Here is a 21,377-nt window from a genome sequence, read left to right on the forward strand (position 1 = left end):
ACAGACCAAACTCAGACATGGACTTGTCGTTTCATTCATTTTACTGGGGGAGACCCAACACTGTGTGTTTTAGACTTTTTGTAGTCTGTGCAATTCATGCTCTTCAGTTAATTCTGTTAAGTGGCCAAAATCTTTTTTACCTCTTGCACTTTCCATACAAATTTTGGAGTCCTTTTTTTGTTTGTTTGTAACCTCAGAATATGATGCAGGTTATCACATCAGAATTTCACACACATTTCTATAAACAGCCTCTCTAAGGATTCGAGGTTTTTGAAACTTTATTAGTGAAACAGAACTTTAAAAACTCAAATTGGAAGCGCAAGACATAGATCAGTTTCATTCACGGCCATGAACTTTTGAGAGAATCTGGGATATGTTTCAAGGAAGTTGCTGTCATGTTTCACTTGATGTGGGCCGCTGTGTTATTGAAATTGGAGAACACCAGCTGGTTTTATCCAAAGCTTAGAATTTTCTGAGGGGTTTTACGTTGGAGTTTTGGGGCTGAAGTAATTCAAGGGTAAGAACCCAGTTACAGCATGCCAGCTGAATCTAGCTTACATGACTTCTGCAGAACAGAAAAGCTGAACATTTGTTAGTACAAAGATGGAGAAAATTGAATGATATTTGGCCAGGTGGCTCCTTAAAATTAGCCAGTCATCAAAGGGGGTAGATATTTAGACTTGCTGTAATTTTACTGTGTGATTGATCTGGTGTAATTCCATATTAACTGGCCGTTAAAGGGATTGTTCTGAGTATGAGGAATCTTTTCTTGGTTTTAAAAAGGGTGCTTTTGGTAGTGCTTCCCGTCACTGGATAGCACTGCTCCTAATTAACAGAGTTTTTGGCCTGTGTTTTCTTATGTTCTAGGAAGAATTGCCCAAATTCTATTCCAGGGTCTGGGATTAGGTATGCTTGATTGTAATTTACTTGAGCATCTCAGAATCTGTTTCTTAGGCAGGGAAGTTTGAGCCCAGCCTAGGAGGAGAAGTTGTAAATCATGCTACAGTCCTTCAGAAAGCCACAATGTGGCTAGTTCTAGACCAGTCTGAGATTTCTGAATTAAACATCATTTGCCTTTCCAATTTTTAGCCATGTTCTTTTTTTTATAGCACTGCAAACTGAGGGGAAGAAAAAAAAAAAGTATTTAATTTTGCTGATTTAAAAAACATGAAAGCAGGTTTATTTTTCTGTCAAATTAGCCCTTTATAAAGGGAAATTGTCAGGGGGGCTTTTCATCAAAAGAATTTAAAAGGGAAAATCTAAAGAGCCTGGTAAACGGCTCAAGTTATATTTCCGATAGACACAGCCTCCACTCCAGTGGTCGCGTTTGAGGGTCAGTCATCATCCTGGCTTTGCAGAGATTCTCTGTATTTTTTTTCTTTAACTGAAATTCCATAGACAGTAATTAAGGAACTGGAGGCCAACAAGAGGTCAGCAAGCCTTCGTCAGTGAAAACAGGGATTGTTTGCCATGTACAACACTCCCTTTTTCCTTGTGGTGAATAGAAGATTTGCTTAGAGCTGATGACTTATGCCTTTCTTGCAAGTTATGCAGCTCGCGAGTAACCGGGGGAATCAATCAGTGAGGAGAAAACAGCTAATTGAGTCCAGCATCACGCTTTTTTTCTTCTTTACATACTCAGCGCTGAAATCAGAACCAGTTTGGTGTCTGATAATGTAACTCCAAAGAAGAGGCATTTTGTGCACAGGATTCTGAGCAAATGCAGTACTCAAGAAGATTCTAATCCTAAATTTCAGGGTCACGAAGCTGACAGCATTTGAGCACTTGGAGAATTACTTGAAACTGAGCTTTAGGCCTATAAATGCCGAAGCTGGTAAGTCACTGAGCTTGTAGTGTGATGTGGAGAGTATGTGCCCTCTGTTTCAGAGAGGGAGAAAGAGAAAATGCTTTTGTGGTTATTCTCAGGCATGGCACCACATGCATAGCTTTTCTTAGTTTCTCTCTTCCCTTCCTTGGGCTTATAAGTTCTTTTCTGTCCTACTTTCCTGTCTCTGACTTTGTCCAGGCATCTTTTAAAAAAGTTTGAATGGTTGTTTTTTTTGGCGGATATAAAGTCTGTTTGAGGGAGAGAAGAAAGGACACGTGTAACCACGTCTCCTAAAAGGAACAGCAGAATTCCTTTGCGTTTAAAAGCAGGGCTTATAACTCTTAAGTAAGTTAGTAAGGGGAGAATAACGTGACATGTTACAAATCTACATGTATATTTTTGCCCTTCTTTGCTGGACAAGAATTGTCTCATAGCTAAAAATAATTGCAGTTTGAGCTTAATTGGATATTAAGATATTTGCCAGTTTCTTAGATGCGAAGCCTCCTAGAAATTCCTGTTTGGGGCTTGACAATATGGAACATAAAGTAGGTTTTAAAGGTTTAACATTCCTTTAAATGGCTTCATGCAGGTCATGTAAAAGTCATGTATGTTTTTGTTCATGGTGCTGAAACAGTTTAATCAGTTGTGATGGCTTTAACTGTCTACTGTCCTGATGTTTCTTAAATGTTTCTATTTGGACCTGGCCGGTAGGCTTTGCATATCTTGTGTTTTTTAAGGGCTACTGCTGTAACCCTGTAGTGTTTCCCAACCCAGTCCTGCCAAAAGCTAGCTAGCTACTTCTGGTTCACATTTGGCCAATTAATTCCAAGTACCCTAATAAACTTTAGGGCTGTGTGTGTGTATGTGTAAAGCACTTGTCCAGAGGGAGAAGCTGGGATTATACGTTGTTCTTTCTCTGGCGTGTGAAGGGGGCTGGATGTTTTACAGCTAGACAGCCAGGCGTGCTCCTTCTCTCCAGAGCAGGCAGCAGTGAATGAGAAAAACACTGCAGATAGCAAGAGGACACCAAGAGGAGAATATCAAAGTGAACGTGCTAATTTCTTACTCCTCAATATAAAGCATTTTACTCTGATCTTATGTTCAAGGCAATGCATAGCCTTTAGAGATGCACAAGTAAGAAGGGTGACCCAAAGAGATGAGGTGATAGGGAAAGCACGGGAAATCAGTCTCCTGCAGGCTTGAGAATCTCTTTGCAGACTTGCATCTGCCTTTGTTAGTGATGAAGAGCTGTGCAGCAGGGATGGGCTTTGGCCTGTCTGCGGTTTCCCAGCCATGTGGTACGTGGAGGCTGCCGCCCTCCACATGCAGTCCTGGGTGCTTACAGATGCTGTTAATTTAGCCTCCGTTTCCCTGTGGCCTTGCATGCGCTTGTGCAGCAGAGCTCCAAGCTTGGAGAGCTGGCGGCCTTCCGCGCCGTGAGAGCACTGCAGATGTGCTGGGGACACACTTGCTCCAAGGCGAGCGGGAAGGCGGCTCCGCCCGGCCGGCACTGCCAAGGGGCCCCACCAGCCGCGCTGGCTCCCCAGCAGCGCTATCTCTTTAAAGCAAGCGCAGTTTTCTCTGTTGGCTTGGGCCAATTTGTTATGGTTTAGGACCGTGGAGCCAGCTGTCTGCAATCTGATGTAATGTTGCCATGGAAACCAGAAATGAAACACTTAAGCATTCACCACAGAATTACTACATACAGCATTAGCCAAAATAATTAAAAGTTGAGCCATATGGGTCTTCGGATGGAAAAATTTGGAGCGGAGGAGATGGAAGTTAAGTTGTTCCTATTTACAGTACTGCAAATCCGCTTGTTTTCCCCTTGGAGCACACAAAGATGCCTGCGCCCACGGCAAGGTGGGGTGGCTGAGAGGCCCTAGCTGTTCCATCAGCCCCACAGCCACACTGAGGCTGGCGGGACAGTCCTGCGCACCCAAGTTCAGCAGGCCTCCCTGCATAGAACAGACTCACCATCTTCAGATGTGTCGTCCCCTTTGTACCAGGTTACGTCTGCCCTTTCATAGTGCTGTGTCGTGCTGAAACACTTGGAAGGTGGCAGGGCAGAAGGGAAAAGGGCGATGCAGCCCCCTGCTGGGGCACGGCTGCTGAGACTGCGCTGATATCTCTTGCCAAGTCTACTGCAAGTTGCAGCGGCCGGGCTGATTTTCCCATCTGAGGGCAGGAAAAGCAACCAAAAAAGGCCATCCTGTCATCTTGAAAGCTGGAGAGGAAAAGTGGGCTGGATGAATCAAAATGTTGAAGTTTGATAATTTCCAAATATGTCATTGAAGCCTGAATGTTTTACATTTCTGTTTTCTGCTTGATATTAGCTGCGAAAGGAAACATTGCTTGAGCTGGAAAGTTAAACTCTATTTTCCATGTGCCATCCTTTTCCTTTACAAAAGGTTTTCCATGCCACTTGCTACCCCATAACAGTAGGAAATAGACTGCTGGAGAAAGATTCTGACTTAAGTTTTCAGTCAGGCTATTTATGCGGTGGTTCCTGTTCTTAAATACAGGCTGTTCTCTGCTCTCCCAGCTGAGCATCAGGGCTAGGAAGTGTCTGTCAGTGCACATAAAGGACCCTGGCTGCTGGAACAAAGGGTGCTGAGAGTCCTGAAATGGCAGGAAATACCAGCTAGGCCTTCATTAGGGTGCACTTTTATTTATTTTGAAGTGTGGTAGGGATCTACCCTACCACCCACTTGGATTGGATGTTGCTACATTGTATGGGAGCTGTTTTGACACGTGCTTTCTCTGCGGTGGTAGTGATTGCAAATATTAGATACTGTAAAAGCTTTTGTTATTGTCACTGAATCTTTGTAGAGGACGCCGAGGGGGACTGGTCTTTTTTTGGTGGTACAGAATTCAGGCTGGTCGATCTGTGCCACAGCATTCTTATTCGTCAGTGAAATCCTTGGAGGGAGGTTTTTTTATCTTCAGGAGCCTTACAGATTGAAGGTGGATGCAAAGTAATAAAGGAAAGCAATGGCTGAGAGTAATTGCATGTAAAATAAATGTACCTGGAGCACAGAGTATGCATGATGATTGCTTGCTGGGATGTGCTTAATAGCCTAAGAAGTCTTGACTGAACTTGATTACAGTCAATAGTCCATTCTTCATCTTATCTAAATATGTCTGAGGTATGTCTTGTTTGACGTGTCACTAAGTTGTCCCAGCCATAATCTCTGAATTAATGCTCATCTTGCTGCTTAATTTATCTTGATATAAACAAGTCTGTTACTCCTCTCTATGGCCTTATTTCTCCTGAAGGAAGATTATTAATTACCTATCCAGTTTGTACCCATAATAAATGCATTCCTGAGGCTCTTGGATGGCAGAATGGTAATTCCTACCGCCATATGTTGCCCACTTGGTATTCTTTCTTGTTTTGGAATATAAGGAAATTTGTGGAAAATCTGTAGTTGGCAGTGCCCTTGCAGAAAGTGACTCGCGTTTTCTCTGGCATGGATCTGCTGGCTCTGTGAAATGTGTTCCTGCAAGGGAGGCTTTCAGAGCAGTTCTGAATCCTTCAGGCACAGTTTGAGCCTTTGAAAATGTGCTCGTGCGTGTACAACTGCTAATTGGTGTCCTGTCCTGTGGCATCCACCATTATTACCACATCCACATATTTAAGTGGAGTTGAAAAGCGGAGAGCAATTTTATATATTTAGGTTGTTTTTTATTCAGTCTCTGGATAAAGACAGCATTCCTGTAGTAGAAGACGAGAGAGTGGCCTTTTTATTTTTTTTCCTTCCCTTTTTTTTGGCTCACATCTGCCGGGGATTTTTCTGCTTTTAAAGTTTAATTAAGGAGAAGGAGAAAAAAGGATGAGGATGCCATGGAAACCCAGATAGCTCCACTGACAGGAAGTCACATTAAGGTTTTAGAGGCAGCCATTAGGAATGCAGTGGACTGGCTGGGTCCGTGGGTGAACACAAAGTGAGGTACGCAATCTGCACCGCACTCCAGCTGGAGCCTGCGGCACACAGGAATGTGCAGTGCACGGTGCCAGGGCTATCCTGGCCGAGCCTGAGCATCCTGCTGGCCTCCTCTCCCCTTCCCCCCACCGCCACTCGCATTCTGAACTGATTAAAACAGAGGAAGTAGCACATCGAGCGCTGAATCTGGCTCAAAAATCGAAGCCGACTTCTCGTTCACAAGGAGTGGATTGTTTCAGCTTGTTGTGTCACTGCTGCTGGAGAGGGAGAATTTTTTTTTGTCTCTGTAATGTTTGATGCTTGAGGGAAAACAGCTGGAACTGAGCATACTGGATCAGATGCAAAACGAAATGGGATGCTGGGGAATATGGACTGCACTGTATATCTGAAAAGGTCAGAGTTTTCCCTTGGTCAGTGTTGGAGGAATGCTGTGTCCATCCTAATTTCAGCCTCAAGAGTCTTCAGGAGGAGCGCAGGGAGCAGGGAGGAGGAAAGGAGTTTTTTGTAACTGCAGCAGCTTGAGTGAGGCAGATGAGGTCTCCTCCTTCCTTTTCCTTCCCGTTCCTTTCTTATGCTGCTGGTTTTGATTTTCTGGGAAGACTGAGGGAAGAAAAAAGAGAAGTCGCCAATGACAGAGTTTTGGTTTGGAGAAGCTGTTTATAACCAGCTTTAAACTGCAAGTTCTGAGATGCCAGACAGAGCAGTGACTGACCCAAACCACAGGAGAGTAACTGGTATGGTAAGAAGAGCCCCGGGAAAGAGCCCTGCCTGAAACGTACTGAGAGAAGACGTGGAAGTGGTTATTACACAATGCATGGGAAGAAAGACGAGGGCAGGAATGCATTTCAATGCCTAGAATCTTACGTTGTACAGATTTAGAAATCAAAATGGTATGTCATGCTTTCAGAAAAAGAGAAAGAGAAAATGAAAACCCTCAGTAATTTAAATGTTTCTCTCTGACCTGGGCTGAAAATATAACACCAGTTACAGAGCTGCATTGATACGGCGCAGCAGATGAACTGGGTTAACTTGACTTGAAGGAGCAAGCGGTGGAACAGCTACTTTATTAATATTCCCTTTGTTTCTTTGCCAGTCAAGAGAACAATCCGATGATGAAACAGAGGAGTCGGTGAAGTTTAAGAGATTGCACAAGCTGGTAAATTCTACTCGCAGAGTCAGGAAGAAACTCATAAGAGTGGAAGAAATGAAAAAACCCAGTACAGAAGGTAAAATTGACACATATATGACTACGCTCGTATATGTGAATACATTTTTCTGTTGAGAGGGAACAGAAGGGGGTAGGGGCGGGAAGTGTTCTGAGGGGACACTGGGAAAGGCTGCTTGTCTATGATGCATGCATTACCCAAGTAATTACATTTTGAGACAGTAGAAGGAAGAAAGTGACTGTCTAGGATGTGGTTACTGCTGATCTTCTGGCATTTCCAGAGCTCTGGAGAGCCCTTTATTAAGAGATTAGAACTTGGTTTATGTTGCATGCACCACACTGTAGAGGGAATAAGAGTAGAAGTGATTACAGCCAGCTGCCCTGAAGGCACTTCAGGGAGGTAAGCAGAGCACCCACTGCTTTACTCCCATCTCCCAGGCCTGTGTGACAGCTGTAGGGATGAGACACAGGTGAAGCACTTAGCAAGTTTGGGGAGGGGAGTGGCTGGTGGGTAGAGCAGTTGCACTGCATGGTATCGTTCTGTGGCAGAAGTACAGAAACTCTGTTGGATGTTCTCATGGGATAGCTTGCTGCCTCGCATAACATTAACTCCTCATTCAGGAGGAGCCTGCTTGCAGTTTGGCTCCTGAATGAGCCATGCTGCCAAGGGAGAGGGGGAGTGGAAGAGAGAGTGGAGGAGGAGGAGGAGGGTGGGGAAATGGGAAACAGAGTTCAGCCCCTGGGAATGCCGTGCTGCAAAATTAACTCTGGATGACCTGTATGTGTGTGTGAGCACTCAGGCTAAAGAAGCCTGAGCCTGAAAGTAGTCTCTCTGCAAAGCCCTTTTTGAGTCCTTACTGGAACTGTGGGTACTTGTCTATGTTAGTGTCATTCCCAGGGTCATATGCCATGACTCCCTTCAGCTTTGTAGTGAGCTGAGCCATGTTATATCTCCTTCTTAGTGTATTTAAGGAGAACACATGCATCTTCTCAGGTATGTGGCAGGAAGCTGTTGGCAGTTTTATAATCTATCTGACCTGTCCCATGCATAATGATTGTGTAACAAGCTGGATTGAAAGGCTCAACCACCTTAGGGCTCTGCCGTGGGCAGCTGTCTTGGTCTGATGAGGTTTTTATCATCTCATAGGGGAGATGAAGAGGGCATAAATCTGGGAAGCAAAAGCATGTTTTATGAGAAGAGTTGGACAAGACAGGGCCATTTTTCCCCCTGCTCTAAGGAAAGAATACCAGAGATGCTTTTCCTACCTTGGGAAAAAGCTGCAGGGAGCAATCAGTCAGAGACCCCAGGAGTGGGAGCAGCTGCAGGAGCAGGCAGCTGAGATGCTGCTGGGTGTGCAGGTGCCTTCCTACAGTTTGACCAGATTTCTCTTCAGCTTGTTAAATGGTTTGCTCTCAGTTCCTTCTCTCACAGTCCTTTATTTGCGATTCTATTTCATCTCCTTATTTCCTTTTTTCCCCTCAGTCTTTCAGTTACGTGTCCCAGTTCTTTCCAATTTTTTTTCCACTGAGTTTTTCCACCTATACTCCTCACAGAAAAATAACTGGATTAACTAAAAAAAAAAAAAAGAAGAAGAAGAAGAAAAAGATTTAAAAAAATATTACTCTGCTTCCTTCTTTCTTCATCTCCTGTCCATCTTTTCTCTTTTGACCATCGGCTTTTCTGCATAATTCATCTATAACTCAGAGACTTTATCTTATCTGGCTCTGTGGCTTTTTTTTTTTGTTTGTTTGTTTGTTTTGTACATTGTCTCCTGTCAGTCTCCATATCAAGAAAATAATACTGTTAAATAACAATATGGATTACTTATAAATCACTTCTACATAAGTAGAAAACCCTGTAAGTAGCTCGTTACAAATTAGGAATAGATATGTTTTATTGTTTGTTTTTTCAGTAAGGTCGAGCCGCACACAAGTTTTCATACAGTGTGTTAAAAGTGCTTTTTAAATACTGTCCATCCTCACATTTTGTAATGTAGGTCTGTATTCTTGTCTGAACATGACAGAGAATTCTGCAATATCACGGATGATACTGTGGTCAGACTTGGGGATTTCCATCTGCCCTTCTAGGTTACCTGTGGTTGACTGAATTGTTTCTTAAACTGTTTGTTGCTATAATTTAAGTCAATATATGAGCATGAAGTTACATGAAATCCCTATGTGGCCAGATTTTTGAGAGTTGGATATCAATTTTGATATTGTAACATCAGTATAATTGCAGTAAATTTGTTGATGTTCATTAGCTTTTGTCCAAGCATGACAGCAAGCTTGGTTTGAAAACTGACATGAAATTCCCTAGAAGAAAGATTCCTCATAATCCTTCTCAGAATTTCCTTCTCAAAGAAGAAAAAGCTTTGCCAAAATTCCATATACATTTCCATTGTTCTTAAAGAAGGGCATCCTAGTCCAGGTTTCTTCTCAAATGTTTTTACTGTTGAGGAATAGTAGAATATTTATCGCACTAAATGTATGTTTTGGTGGTCTGATAGTCAGTAGAATGTGCCAATATCTGAATCCATGTGTGTTTTGCGTTAAGTCTTCCCTCACTAAGCTGAATAACTGAAGGTTCTATTTCTTGGGCACCGTTCTTGTATAACATTTAAAAACAAATCACATCTACATCTGTGTCATTATGGCTTTGTGTCATGGACTTAATCCAAATAACATCTGTTTCAGTGTTGACACAGAATGCATATTTTACAAGCTGTTTAAAAACATATTTACTTAGTGGACTAAAGTTGTTTATCAGCACATATTCAGTCCCAAGACAATGTCAATTTTCTGTTCAGATTGAGAATTAGTGGAGGAAGAAGAACAGATTGGACAGTCCAGTGAAAGTGGACTGGTGTTAAAGTCAGACCTCAATCTGCAGACCCACCCCAGAACGATTCTCACTAGTAAAAGTTGTGCCAGATGTATCCACTATTCCTTCAATGTCACACTGAGTTTTATGTTAGTAGAATAGCATCTTAGCTTTTGCAAATTAGTGTCAAACATGTTTTGTCCAATGAGAGAACTGAAGATGAGACGGGAAGCTTACACAAGGAAAATAATGTTCTTTTGTCTTAAATTCTTCCCCCTGTTATTGAATGAATGAGTTTAGTAAATCATCGGTATTTTAGAAATGGTTCGAGCTTGGCTCTGCTTTAAGATTGTAGAAGCCATCAAAGAGGAAGGTGAAGTTGGGTTATACTGGAAGTTTACTATTTCTGTGTGTCTTTCTGTTATTTACCCACAAGTGCAGTAACATTTATCAAGCAGGACTGAGCAAGATGTGTACTCTTGTTTGATTCTCTTCTTGTTACTGCACTGAGTATCTGCCTCAACATTTTGCACAGCAGAGAACACTAGAGAAAAAATGTCTCTTAAATGATAAATGTGATAAGGAATCACAGTTTCAGGTAATTTTCTCCATTCTTTTTATTTGAGAAAGGAGTCCTGGCTGTTTTCCCATATCCACTACTTGTGTTTCAAAAAGTTTTCTTCCCTTTCTATGAAATATGTATTTAGTGAAAACAGTGAGTTTCTGTCATTAGCAGAGCACAGTTGTCATTGGAACAGCCACAGTTTTGACCTACTTTCTTTTTTACTTCACATCTGTAAATTCTGTTTTAATTAAGGTTGATTCCTTTTCCCCTATCAAAATCCCAGATCTTTTCATTTCAGCCCAAAGCTCAGTTCTACAACTTTCTGGGACGGATACTGCTTTTTACAGAAAAAGCATTGGATTTTGGAAAACTCAGCCTAAATGGATGATGCTTGTGTTTTTTGCCTTTTTTTTACTACCATGATATACTTCCCACCTATTGTAATTTCATTAAAGCTGATTTTTAAGAAAACATCTTATGCAGGTATCAGGAGAAAAACTTAAGAAGCAGGCCCCAGTTCCAGTGTTTCAGAATATCTGAGACCATTTGAGGTCTTACTTAGCAGCAGATAAATGAGAATAATTGTTTTACTTACAGGATGTTGTAGTCTACATATTGTTAACTCATCTCTCACTTCACAAGAGAGCGTTTCTCCTTCAGATTTACCCAGCTGCAAATACTTTCTGAGCTTCTTGTATCGGGAATTTTTTTCCTGCAGTTTTAAGTGGATGGTTGTTGGTATTTTACTTGAAAACAACAACAACAAAAAGATTTTATGGAGAAATGTCTCAGAGAATTATGAACTATGATGTGTATTGTCCTGCTTTTGTCCCCTGCAGGCGTAGAAGAGCAGTCGCTTGACAACTCTGCTATACTGGATGACAGATCAGCACTTTACTCTGGAGTTCACAAGAAGCAATTCTACTTTGATGGTTCCTGCGAGAAGCAGACAGAGGATGACTCGGACTCTCTTACTACTTCTCCCTCATCTAGCAGTCTTGATACCTGGGGAGCTAGCCGGAAACTGGTGAAGACCTTCAGCAAAACTGATAGCCGTGGCCTTATCAAGCCTCCCAAGAAACTTGGGACATTTTTTTCTTACCCAGAAGATGAGAAGACCCAGAAAGTTTGCCGCTCCTTGACAGATGGGGAGATGAAGAAGAGCCTCGGCTCGCTGAGCCATGGGGTAAGTACAGAAAGCATTTGCTTTTATGACAGCAACAGGCACAAGCACCATCTTCTGGTGTCCCTGGAGGAGATTCAGAGTGTAAGGAAGCAGATCCGATTGAAGAAAATGGATACTAACTATTCCTGTTCCAGAGCTTTTCTTTGCCAGCGCCCTGCTAGGAAAGGAGCATCCGCCACAACTTGCGACCTACAATTACTGCGGCACAAAGTGAAAGGGGGTGGAGGTTGTGGCTTCCCAAACAGAAGGCTACGAGGGCGCAGTTCTGTCAGCGAGTTCAATATTACCTATGTGGTGGAGAGAAGCCTGTACAGTCACCTCAACCTCTCACAGCTGGTGCGTCCCGTTACTGACAGGACCCTGAGCAAGGCTGACAAGCAGGACCTGAGGAGATGCCTGCTAGAGGAGGATGAGGAGGCCAAGAGGAAGTGGGCTGCCACAGTGGATCGTTGTACTAAAAGGGTTCTCTTGAGAATCCACCAAAAGTCTGTGAGTCAAAGAGTTTACATGAAGGTGGTCTTCCAGTTTCTGTGAGGTTGCAGTCAGCTCTGTTTCTGCTGTGTACTTTTAAGTAAAATGTAGTGCTTCTCCTGCTTTCCTTGCCATTAGAAAAGCTGAAGCACTGGAATTCAGCTATAAGGAAAGATATGCCCTTCTGCCATGAGTAGCTCGATATAATCACATCAGAGAAGAGTTTTGTTGAGTCTGCAAGAGAGAGCAAATATGACAAAATGCTTTTCTTTTGTTTAAATCCCGTAGAACATAAATTGGGATCACCGATGAAAAGCTTTGAGACAGTATACATACAGTTTTTTTACAATACTTTGGAAGTCAGCATTCTTTTAAAGGCATACTGAGAGAGTTACAAAATTTTCAAAGGATTGAGGCATGCTTAGTTAATTGTGCTCAATTTCTCTCCAGCCCTCTGTCACTGTCTCATATTGGCCCTACCCCTTTCAGCTCATATCTCATAAAAATGCCCACCCAGCTCTGTAGCTTCTGTTAACACACAGGTGTAGAAGGACAGGGAGTTTTGTATTATCTAGACACTACCCTCCTGGTTGCTGATCACCACATCAGAAGTGTCCCTTCTGCTCATTTCCTGGCCACCATCGCTCCTTTTTTTGCATGAGGTGAAGGTGTTATCTTCCGTCAGAGCAGAGTGGAAAAGGATCAAAAGGAGGCAAAAAAAAAGAAGTAGTACCATACAGTGGGAAGTTAAATGAATTGAGCACTCCAGAGAGACCCAAAGGCTCTTCCTGGCTATGTGATTTAGCTTTGACAATTCACTTCACCATGATGTTGAGTTTCCTGGGAGCTTGCCTTTGGGGCCAGCCAGATTTCCAGAGCTGAAACAACTAAGTCTCTTTCCGTGTTGACAGTGTAGATATATTCCCTACTTCAGTGGGTGGAAACAGCAGTTCACTCATAACATTAAGCAAGATATTCCAGTGAAGATTACATTAGAAAAAAAGCTTTTCCTCTTGAGCTACAGATTTTATTTTAGCCTACTTCATTTCTTCAGGTGTGAGGTATTCTCAGTGTAAGAGTCACAGCCTTGTTCTTTTGAATTATGTGTGGGAGTTGACCAAATCCTTGTGGTGCACTTTTTGCTCTATGGACCTGAAATTAAGGATTTTTTTCCTACCCATTGCCATTAATTGACTTCTTCAGTATTTTTTCTGATAGTGTTTATTTTCTTAGACATAGTCAGAAGACATGACTTTTCCTTCATGATAGTACAATGTTAAAAGAAGCCTGATTTGTCCTTCTGAGGATTGAACAGTAAGTAGGTGGTATCTCAGGCCAAAGAGCATATTTACATGAGCTAGAGATGCTGCATTGTTTAAAAATGCTTTCTAAGGCTGTCCTTGTAAATACAGATACCAGCAACAAGCTTTTCAGTTCTAGAAAGTAGTCTTAATTACAGTCATTTCATTATAAAAACCACCTGCAATTACTTTTGCTTATTAACAGAGATACAATCAGAGAAGAAATGGATAGTTTTGTTGTTGTTGTTGAGGAGTTCCTCTGTTAACTGCTTCTCCAGCCTCATTTAAATGAAATAAATGGTGGAGATACACTGCTCTTACATGCCTTTTCACTACACTTCTTACTGAAACCACAAAAAGGTAGCAAACTTCAGCTAATGCCACTCCTTCCTAGAAACACATGATGTTTGTTTGCTGCAACCTCACGGAAACTGCAATGCCTATGTATTCAGTGGAACTGGTCACTTTGTCTTGCCTTGCCATTCATTTTTTCATTTATTATATTTGTTTCAGTGACCTGGACATGCATGGAATTTTCAAATAGCATCAGTTTTTCTTTTCTCCCAAAAATATAATACTTTGGATTGCATGGCCATTCCATTGAATATCCCTTTCCTCATCCACAGACCTTTTGTTTATACGTAATTTACAGGGTCGTTACTGGAACTGAAGGCAGAAGATGATGTTAAATGTATGGGAAGGTCCATAATGAAAGCATAAGAGTCCTTAATGTGGTACATGTGTTCAGAAGCTTTTAACCAACAGATGTTTTGATCTCGTGAGGCTGCTGTAGGAGGAGCTTTGGCTGGTTTGACAGATGAGTTTGCTCAGAGTAGCTGCAGATGTCCTTTCGTCATAGCTGGGATTACTGTATGCTATAGGATAAGTTAAAATGGACTCTTTACAGGACAACATTACTCACAGCTAAATGTGTTGTGCCTTAAAAAGTGGTCTTATTACTTGTTGTTGGTCTCAAATTATGGCACTTTTTTGATGTGTGTGAGGCTTAGAAGAAGCTGGCTTTGAGTTTCAGTAGCTGTGATGGTCACAACATTCAATGTAAAGCCAGGAAAAAAAACCTTTTAAAAGTAGTTAATGTGTATGTTGATAAGTAGTGAATGGAGCAAGAAGAATGTTCATGTTAGTAGAACTAACTGATCTAATTGTTTATTAAGTGGCACTTTGGATCAGGTTTGTTTATTTCTGTTGGAAGTGTTGAAGACTGGTGGTTTTCAAGTGGTGAGTCTTCCCAAGTAAACTCACAAGACTAACTGGGCAATCCTTTGTAGTTCTCATCGTATGCTTAGAGTGTCTTCAGCTGAGATTTAAAGTGTCTTTGAAGTTATTGTCTTGAGTAGTTCAGGCCCTAAGAATTCACAGTTCACAAGTTGCTGATTCTGTGCCTCCTGATTGTCCCAAATCTAACTCTTAAGAGAATACTTTTAACTTCTTAGAGCCCAGAGTTGAAACCTACAAATAAATTGCCATGTGCTTATTTTCCTGGATTGCCTTTTTGACAAGGCCAGTTGTTTGAGTACTGTGCATCTCGTTGTTCTTTGGGTAGAAAAATAACCAAAAACTCAACCTTTTGGACTGCAAGGCAAAAGCTAGATTCCCTCTGAGCCCCCTAAATGGCTGGTCTTCAGCGCTACCAAAGCTTCAGTAGAAACTCATCTGTTATACAGTCTGATCTTGGCTGTGGAAATGCAACTGTATTGAGTTTGGTTGCCTTCTGCTCTTAGGAGGAAAATTATATCATAGTGCTGATTTCCTTTTTCATGCAGGATGATTATGATAAAGTGCTTCAGCGCATTCAGTGAAAACTGAGTCATTGAAGTGATTGTGCCATTGCAAATATGATATACTTTATCTCAGGAGTAGCAGAGCTGCCGTATACCACTAGCTGTGTGATTGTAAATACCTAATCTGGTACTAGGGCTTACTGAATCTCTGGGACACAGTGCTTATGGATAAGTGGGGATTGTTTTTTCCCTCCTTTTACCAAGTTCTTACCCTACACCTTTATAAACATTTATCCAATCCCCTCTTGGTCTTCTTTCCTCCAGGCTGAGCAGACCCAGGTTACTCAGCCTTTCCTCATATGGGAGATGCTCCAAGGTTTCAATGTTCTTTGTGGCTCTCCTCTGGATTCCTTCTAGGAGGTCCCTCATGTTTCTGAACTTGGGAACCCAAACTGTACACAGTATTGTAAATGTGGCCTCATCAGGGCAGAGTAGAGGAGGAAGATCACCTCCTTCGGCCTGCTGGCCCCGCTCTTTATAATGTACCTCATGGTACCATTGGCCTTCTTGGCCACCAGGCCGCACAACTAGCTCATGGCCAACCTGTTATCCACCAGGATCCCCAGGTCCTTCTCCACAGAGCTCCTCTCCAGTAGGTCATCCTACTGGATGCACCTGTACCAATGCATGTGGTTATTCCTCCTTAGGTGTAAGACTCTACACATATTCTTGTTAAACCTCATTAGGTTCCTCTCTGCCCAGCTCATCCAGTTCAGGTCTTGTTGAATGATAGCACAGCCTTCAGGTGTGTCAGCCATTTCCCTGTATTTCTGTGGAAATTTAGTGTATACAGCTATTCCCAGAAGGTAGGTTATCCAATGCTTTAAAACATTGGTGGTTCTCTGTTTCCCTGCTACTGCAAAGTAAATTATGAAGGCAGATGAGAATTCTGAGATGGAGTTGCTAAAAATCTGGAAAACTTGATGCATAACATCAACAATTTCCTCAGACCAGAAAGTCTTTTTTAAAAATCAAGAGTAGGCAATCGATGACTCAGTGGCAACAGACCTTATGCCAAGGGACTGTCTCTGGAAATGGCAAATGACTCAAATTGCTTTTAACAGCATTCTAGATTTGTAATCTCCCATCCTTTTGTTTCTTTGTTTGTTTGTTTCCATTTTTGCAGATGTATGTGTTTTCACTGGTGTTCTCCAAATCGCAATATTTTGAGTCAGCAATCACTGTGATAAAACTGTTTCCATCATTTGTTGGTTTGTTTTTGCAGAGAACCTGCAGCTTTGGAGGATTTGACTTGACAAATCGTTCCCTTCATATTGGAAACAATTCTGACCAAATGGTGAGTATAAGACAAAAAAGCAGAGGCTTGAAATAGCATAAAATGAAATACGCAATAGAATTATAATAAACTGAAGTGTAATTTAGGTCCATAATAGCAGTTTGAGAATCCAAGAAAGCAAAGTATCTTTGTTAACCACAGACTTCCTTAGCTTTGAGAATAACATACCCACCCATATCCATGTATGTGTAAGTATTTATATACTATGTGTGTTAGGAGGCAAGAACAAGTGATCAAAGTACAAATATGGGGGGCACATCTGCGAACTATTCCTGAGTCTGACTATCTCATAGCATCACCTCAGGCAACATATGATTACTATACTCGATTAGCAAAACTTTTTAGAAATCATGAGACAAACTTCACTCAGTGAGGACCTGCAGATTATTTGGGTAGGAGTCACACGATACAGATTATTTCTTTTCTCATTGTATTTAAGAGTACTGGAGTAGACCAGGATTGTTCTGGGTACTGCACAATTGATCTCAGAAACCTTTGTCTTTAAGAGGGCTTTTTATGTATAATAAAATAACTCTCTGGAGAGTTGATTCCATTTTATGTTACTCATGTCGATCCCAGTGTTGCTGTTGGTCAGTCCAAACTAACCAAATTCAGTTGTCAACCTGACTGCTATGGATCAGATTTAGGTCCTTTTTGCATTGTGATTTTTGCTGCATCTATGCAATGGAAGTGCTGGTAGTAACTCTTATGGAGATGCCTTGCTGTAGTTCCTGAAATAATGTAGAATGGAGTACTATGTTTATCATGCTGCCTAGAAAATAAGAAAAAGGGCTGAATCATATAAATTCTTCAGTGTTAGCTGATCCATGGTAATTCTTTGCATGCACTTGTGGTGTAAGTAAATACTGGGTATCTTAAGCTAGTTTAGAAAAGGTTAGATACATTCAAAACAGCTGGCTTTTGTTGCTATATGTGAACCAGCTAATTTAGTTTGGTAGTAACCTGTGTGCATGTCACAAGAAGGTGCTAGTGCAACCTTTTGCCCGAAATTGTGGGTCTGGTAGGAGTTTCAGGTTTGGGGTTTTTTTGTGTGTGTTTTTTTGTCTGTTTTTTTTAATAGTTCACGATAAAACCGTAAAGCTACTCATCAAGAGAGCTTAGCTGAATGCCTGTCTGAAAATAGAAGGTAAATTTGAGGAGCCAAATAAAGGTGTGTGTATGTATGTTTATCTATATAAAGGTGTTTGTGTGTGTGTGTATGTATATGGCTGGTGTCTCACGCATCACCTACTTACCTGAAACACAAAGAATGAAGGCATGCTAACACACCCCACTACTATCTACACAGTATCTACAGAAAAGATTACCTTTAGAGTGAGGTAGGGCAAACTGCTACAGTGGTAGCGCAACGTCTCAACACTGAGGTTAAAGCAGTAAACAGGACACATCCTGCATCTACCTGGGTACCTCTGTTGTACTGTCAAAAAATTACATTTTGTATTTTATAGGCATAAATCTTTTTTTTTTTTAATTTAACAGGGCAAAGAAGGTGACTTTGTTTATAAAGAAGTAATCAAATCACCCTCTGCCTCCCGTATATCTCTGGGCAAAAAGGTGAAATCTGTGAAAGAAACCATGAAGAAAAGGATGTCTAAAAAATACAGCAGCTCTCTGTCTGAGCAGGTATGTAAGATCTGCAGTGGACTCTACTTAATAGCACAGAAGTGATAATGAGTATTGATTACCATGCTTCAAGGTATTACAAGGCACCTGTAAGGAAACTTCTAAGAAGAGTATGTGCTGTGGCTTGTTCCTATGTTCTCATAAAATCCCTCACTGTGAAATGGCTTCTTACAGAAGCACAACCATGAAAATGCATTTCAGATTTTCATTCAAGTATCTCATCAGCAGAAGCCTGTGCTTGATGGGATTACGCATCTTGCTCTACATTTTCATCTCTCTATCTATCATCATTATTTGTTAGGAGGACTGGCCAGTGACATAGGGTCAAAGGAAAATATATTAATCTGAAATTTAGACCCTAGTTTAAAATCCCAGCATAACTTCACATTCACAATGCCTCTGTGCTGTTACAGATCTGTTTTCCAGTATAGCTTGCTCACTGTAGCAGCTTATTAAAACTGATGCACAATGCAGTCAGAAGAGGCATTCCACAGAAGATTTTTATATTATTCTTTCATTATTGAGTTTTGACTTAAAGGAAAACCTGAAGTACATTAATTTTAAATGAGACTTTGAATTTTAGTGGCCTAGGAACAATTGCTGTCTTTTTCTATAAACAACCCCTTTGATATGCTTGGATTCTTCATTCTAGTGGAGTGTCAAATGTTCTCCAGTATTTGTTTAAAACCACTGAAATGTGTAAGTAATAGCTTAGGAAACCATTGAAATGTGTAAGTAGCAGCAGAGCTTTCTCTGGCAGACATTGCCCCCAAGTGGCCTCTTACCAGTTGCTGGATGGCCAGGGATGCTTGCAGTCTAATAGGAGCAGAAATGGAAATGGAAACATTATCGAGAGAGTGTTTCAATATTCATACAAAATACTGTTGGTCATAATAAGATTGAGAATAACAACTCCAAACTGCAAAATCCGGAGATGGTGTAGCAGGCAGAGAGGTGACCAGATCTGGGCGAAGCACAGCAACATTGGAATTCTTTTCCTGGGGGACTGTTAGCCCTCCTTGTTCATAACAAGAGACAGTGCCACAGTTATGGTTACATTTCATTTATATTTAAGACGTTTTTGGTGTAATGCTATTATTTAAGATGCTTTGATGTCTGACTGGCCTTAAAGTGCCCCTCCTGAGTGTCTCCCTAAGGAAGGGATACAGTGAGAATCAGTTTACAGTGGGCTAGCAACACTTGTGCTCTCTGGCTCTCTCGAAGATTGACTTGACCTCAGGAGTCATATGCTGTGATGACTTTTTTCTGATGATTCTGCAGCATGCAAGTAATAGGTTCCATCTAAAAGCTTCAGCATATCAACACAAAAAGCTTTTCTTGCTTGCAAGCTAAGCTGCTTTTGTTTTCCAACTTTTTGGCACAGTCATTTTAGAATATTCTCTCTCTGGCCTGACTCAAACTATGCCAGCATCCCAGCCTGCATTCAATGAAAACAAGTGAAAATTGCTCTGCCCACAACTAATCTGCTGCTTTGCTTTAACTGTGCGTCACAGTGGCTAATAGAATTTCAGGTTAGGAAAGACCATTTGGTTTTTCTGCAGTTCTTAACTGAATGAAAAAAGAAATTGCTTGCCTATTGCATATGTAGCAAAATAATTGCTCTATTTATGCATTTATGTTTATGTGCACTATCAGTGTGTATGTTATGCATAGTTTGCATTTCCTAGTTAGTTTGTATTTTCCTTGGTAAATGAAGAAAACTATCAGTTAACTGCAAAAATGCACATAGGTCACTATGAAAGTAATGCTTCCTATTTATTTTTGTGGAAATTACAACAGGTACAAAGAGCACAATAATACTATCTGGTAGAGAAAATTGGTAGGTACAAAACACTATTCTTCAGTGTAGTTACCACCATTTGTTATGCATTTTTCCCACAATGAAGGAGAGCCTGCATAACACAGTCCAGATCCTGGCTTGTTTTTCACATTACTGTCCCCACTGCTGAAATACACCACCCACAGCCTCCACTGTGCTCACATCCACTGGATGTTTTTCTGCATGGAGGAACTGAGTTCTACACCTTTGCTTCACCTGCACTTTCATGTCGGACACCATTGTGTCAGACTGCCCCTCTGCTGCCACCTGTCACACAGCAACAAAATTTAATGGAATATTGGTGGGGAGCTTCAGCCTCTACTGCTGTACCAATGCATAAAAAAGGAGGCATTACTTTCAAGGCAGCCTTTGTACTTTGCTGGGTGTCTGATTTGTCCGTATTTGTCTAATTTGTCCATATTCACCCTTGTACATAATCCTGAGTCAGAAAGCTGAATTCGACTTGAGCTGTTTGGCAAGAAGTGCTGATTAAAAAAAGATAGAGTTTTTAAATCCTTGAATTTGGAGTTTTATGTATTATTTCTTTCTACTTAGAGTTCTAGCCTTTTCACACTGCTGTGCTTGCCATCGTGCTTAATAAAGTGGGATGTCTGCCACAGCTGAACACCACTAATTAAGTTGATAAATGTAAAAGCTGTCCTCCTGTCTGATGAAGAGCAGGAAAATACAAGAAGTTCCCAAATGTGAATGAGCAGCTCCTGTCAGTGCTTATGTTCCTTTATCAAACAAAATGGTTCAATGCTTTTCAGGAGTCAAGCCCTGGAGTCATACCAGGTTCTCCGCAGTCACCGCCGCCAGACACAGACTCCCTGGACAAGCCCAAGCTGAAAGCTGGTGGCTCAGTCGAGAGCCTGAGGAGTTCCTTAAGTGGTCAGAGCTCAATGAGTAAGTCCTGTTGTAATTGCGTTGCTCCACTTCTGTGGCTGCAAGGAACACAGATCTCCACAGTAAACAGAATCAGAGAAAAACAAAGGGGGGGCAGTGGTTATAAGTAAAAACAAAGGGGGGGCAGTGGTTATAAGTAAAAACAAACAAACAAAAAAGGTTATTCACTAAGGTTTTACAAAGGACTATAAGCTATTCAATGCAGAGACTGTTTTTGCTTTGCATTTATACAGAGCCTTAGAAAAGTGAAATCCTCCTTTCTGGCTTCATCAGCAGGGTCCTTCTATTGTAATACCGCTGGTTTAAGTGAGAGCTGCAGCCATTGGCCTGTAACATTGCAGTGAGAGTGCTTTTACCATTCCAGATAAAGGGTCACTAGAGGACAGGCATATCTTTACGCTAGACTTCTCCTGAGAGCTCCTGCTGGGCTTTTTTGTTGTTTTTTTTTCATTTCTCTCCAGAGAGATGTTAAGGTTTTTTCATTAACTAGATAGATAAGTATTATTTAAAACCTCTCTGATTAAGATTGTCTCTAGCGTAACAGAACTCAAGCAGGATACAGATTGCTTCTGTGAATTACTAACAGAAGCCAAGAACATACTGG

At 41.3% G+C, this 21,377-nt stretch overlaps 1 protein-coding gene across 2 annotated transcripts in view; it reads left to right on the forward strand.

Moving 5' to 3' along the window:
* The window catches only part of SASH1 (SAM and SH3 domain containing 1), a 490,601-nt gene that overhangs the window by 451,664 nt on the left and 17,560 nt on the right, over positions 1-21,377 (forward strand). The window contains exons 10-14 of one of the 2 annotated variants that reach the window (XM_032443944.1): positions 6,869-7,001; positions 11,166-12,001; positions 16,312-16,383; positions 17,884-18,027; positions 20,638-20,773. In XM_032443944.1, coding sequence (XP_032299835.1) covers positions 6,869-7,001; positions 11,166-12,001; positions 16,312-16,383; positions 17,884-18,027; positions 20,638-20,773 — 1,321 coding nt within the window. The remainder of the gene's footprint in view (positions 1-6,868; positions 7,002-11,165; positions 12,002-16,311; positions 16,384-17,883; positions 18,028-20,637; positions 20,774-21,377) is intronic. The other variant, XM_032443945.1, reaches the window with a different exon arrangement.

This window comes from Coturnix japonica, chromosome 3, assembly GCF_001577835.2.
Source record: "Coturnix japonica isolate 7356 chromosome 3, Coturnix japonica 2.1, whole genome shotgun sequence".
NCBI classification, from domain to species: Eukaryota; Metazoa; Chordata; class Aves; order Galliformes; family Phasianidae; genus Coturnix; species Coturnix japonica.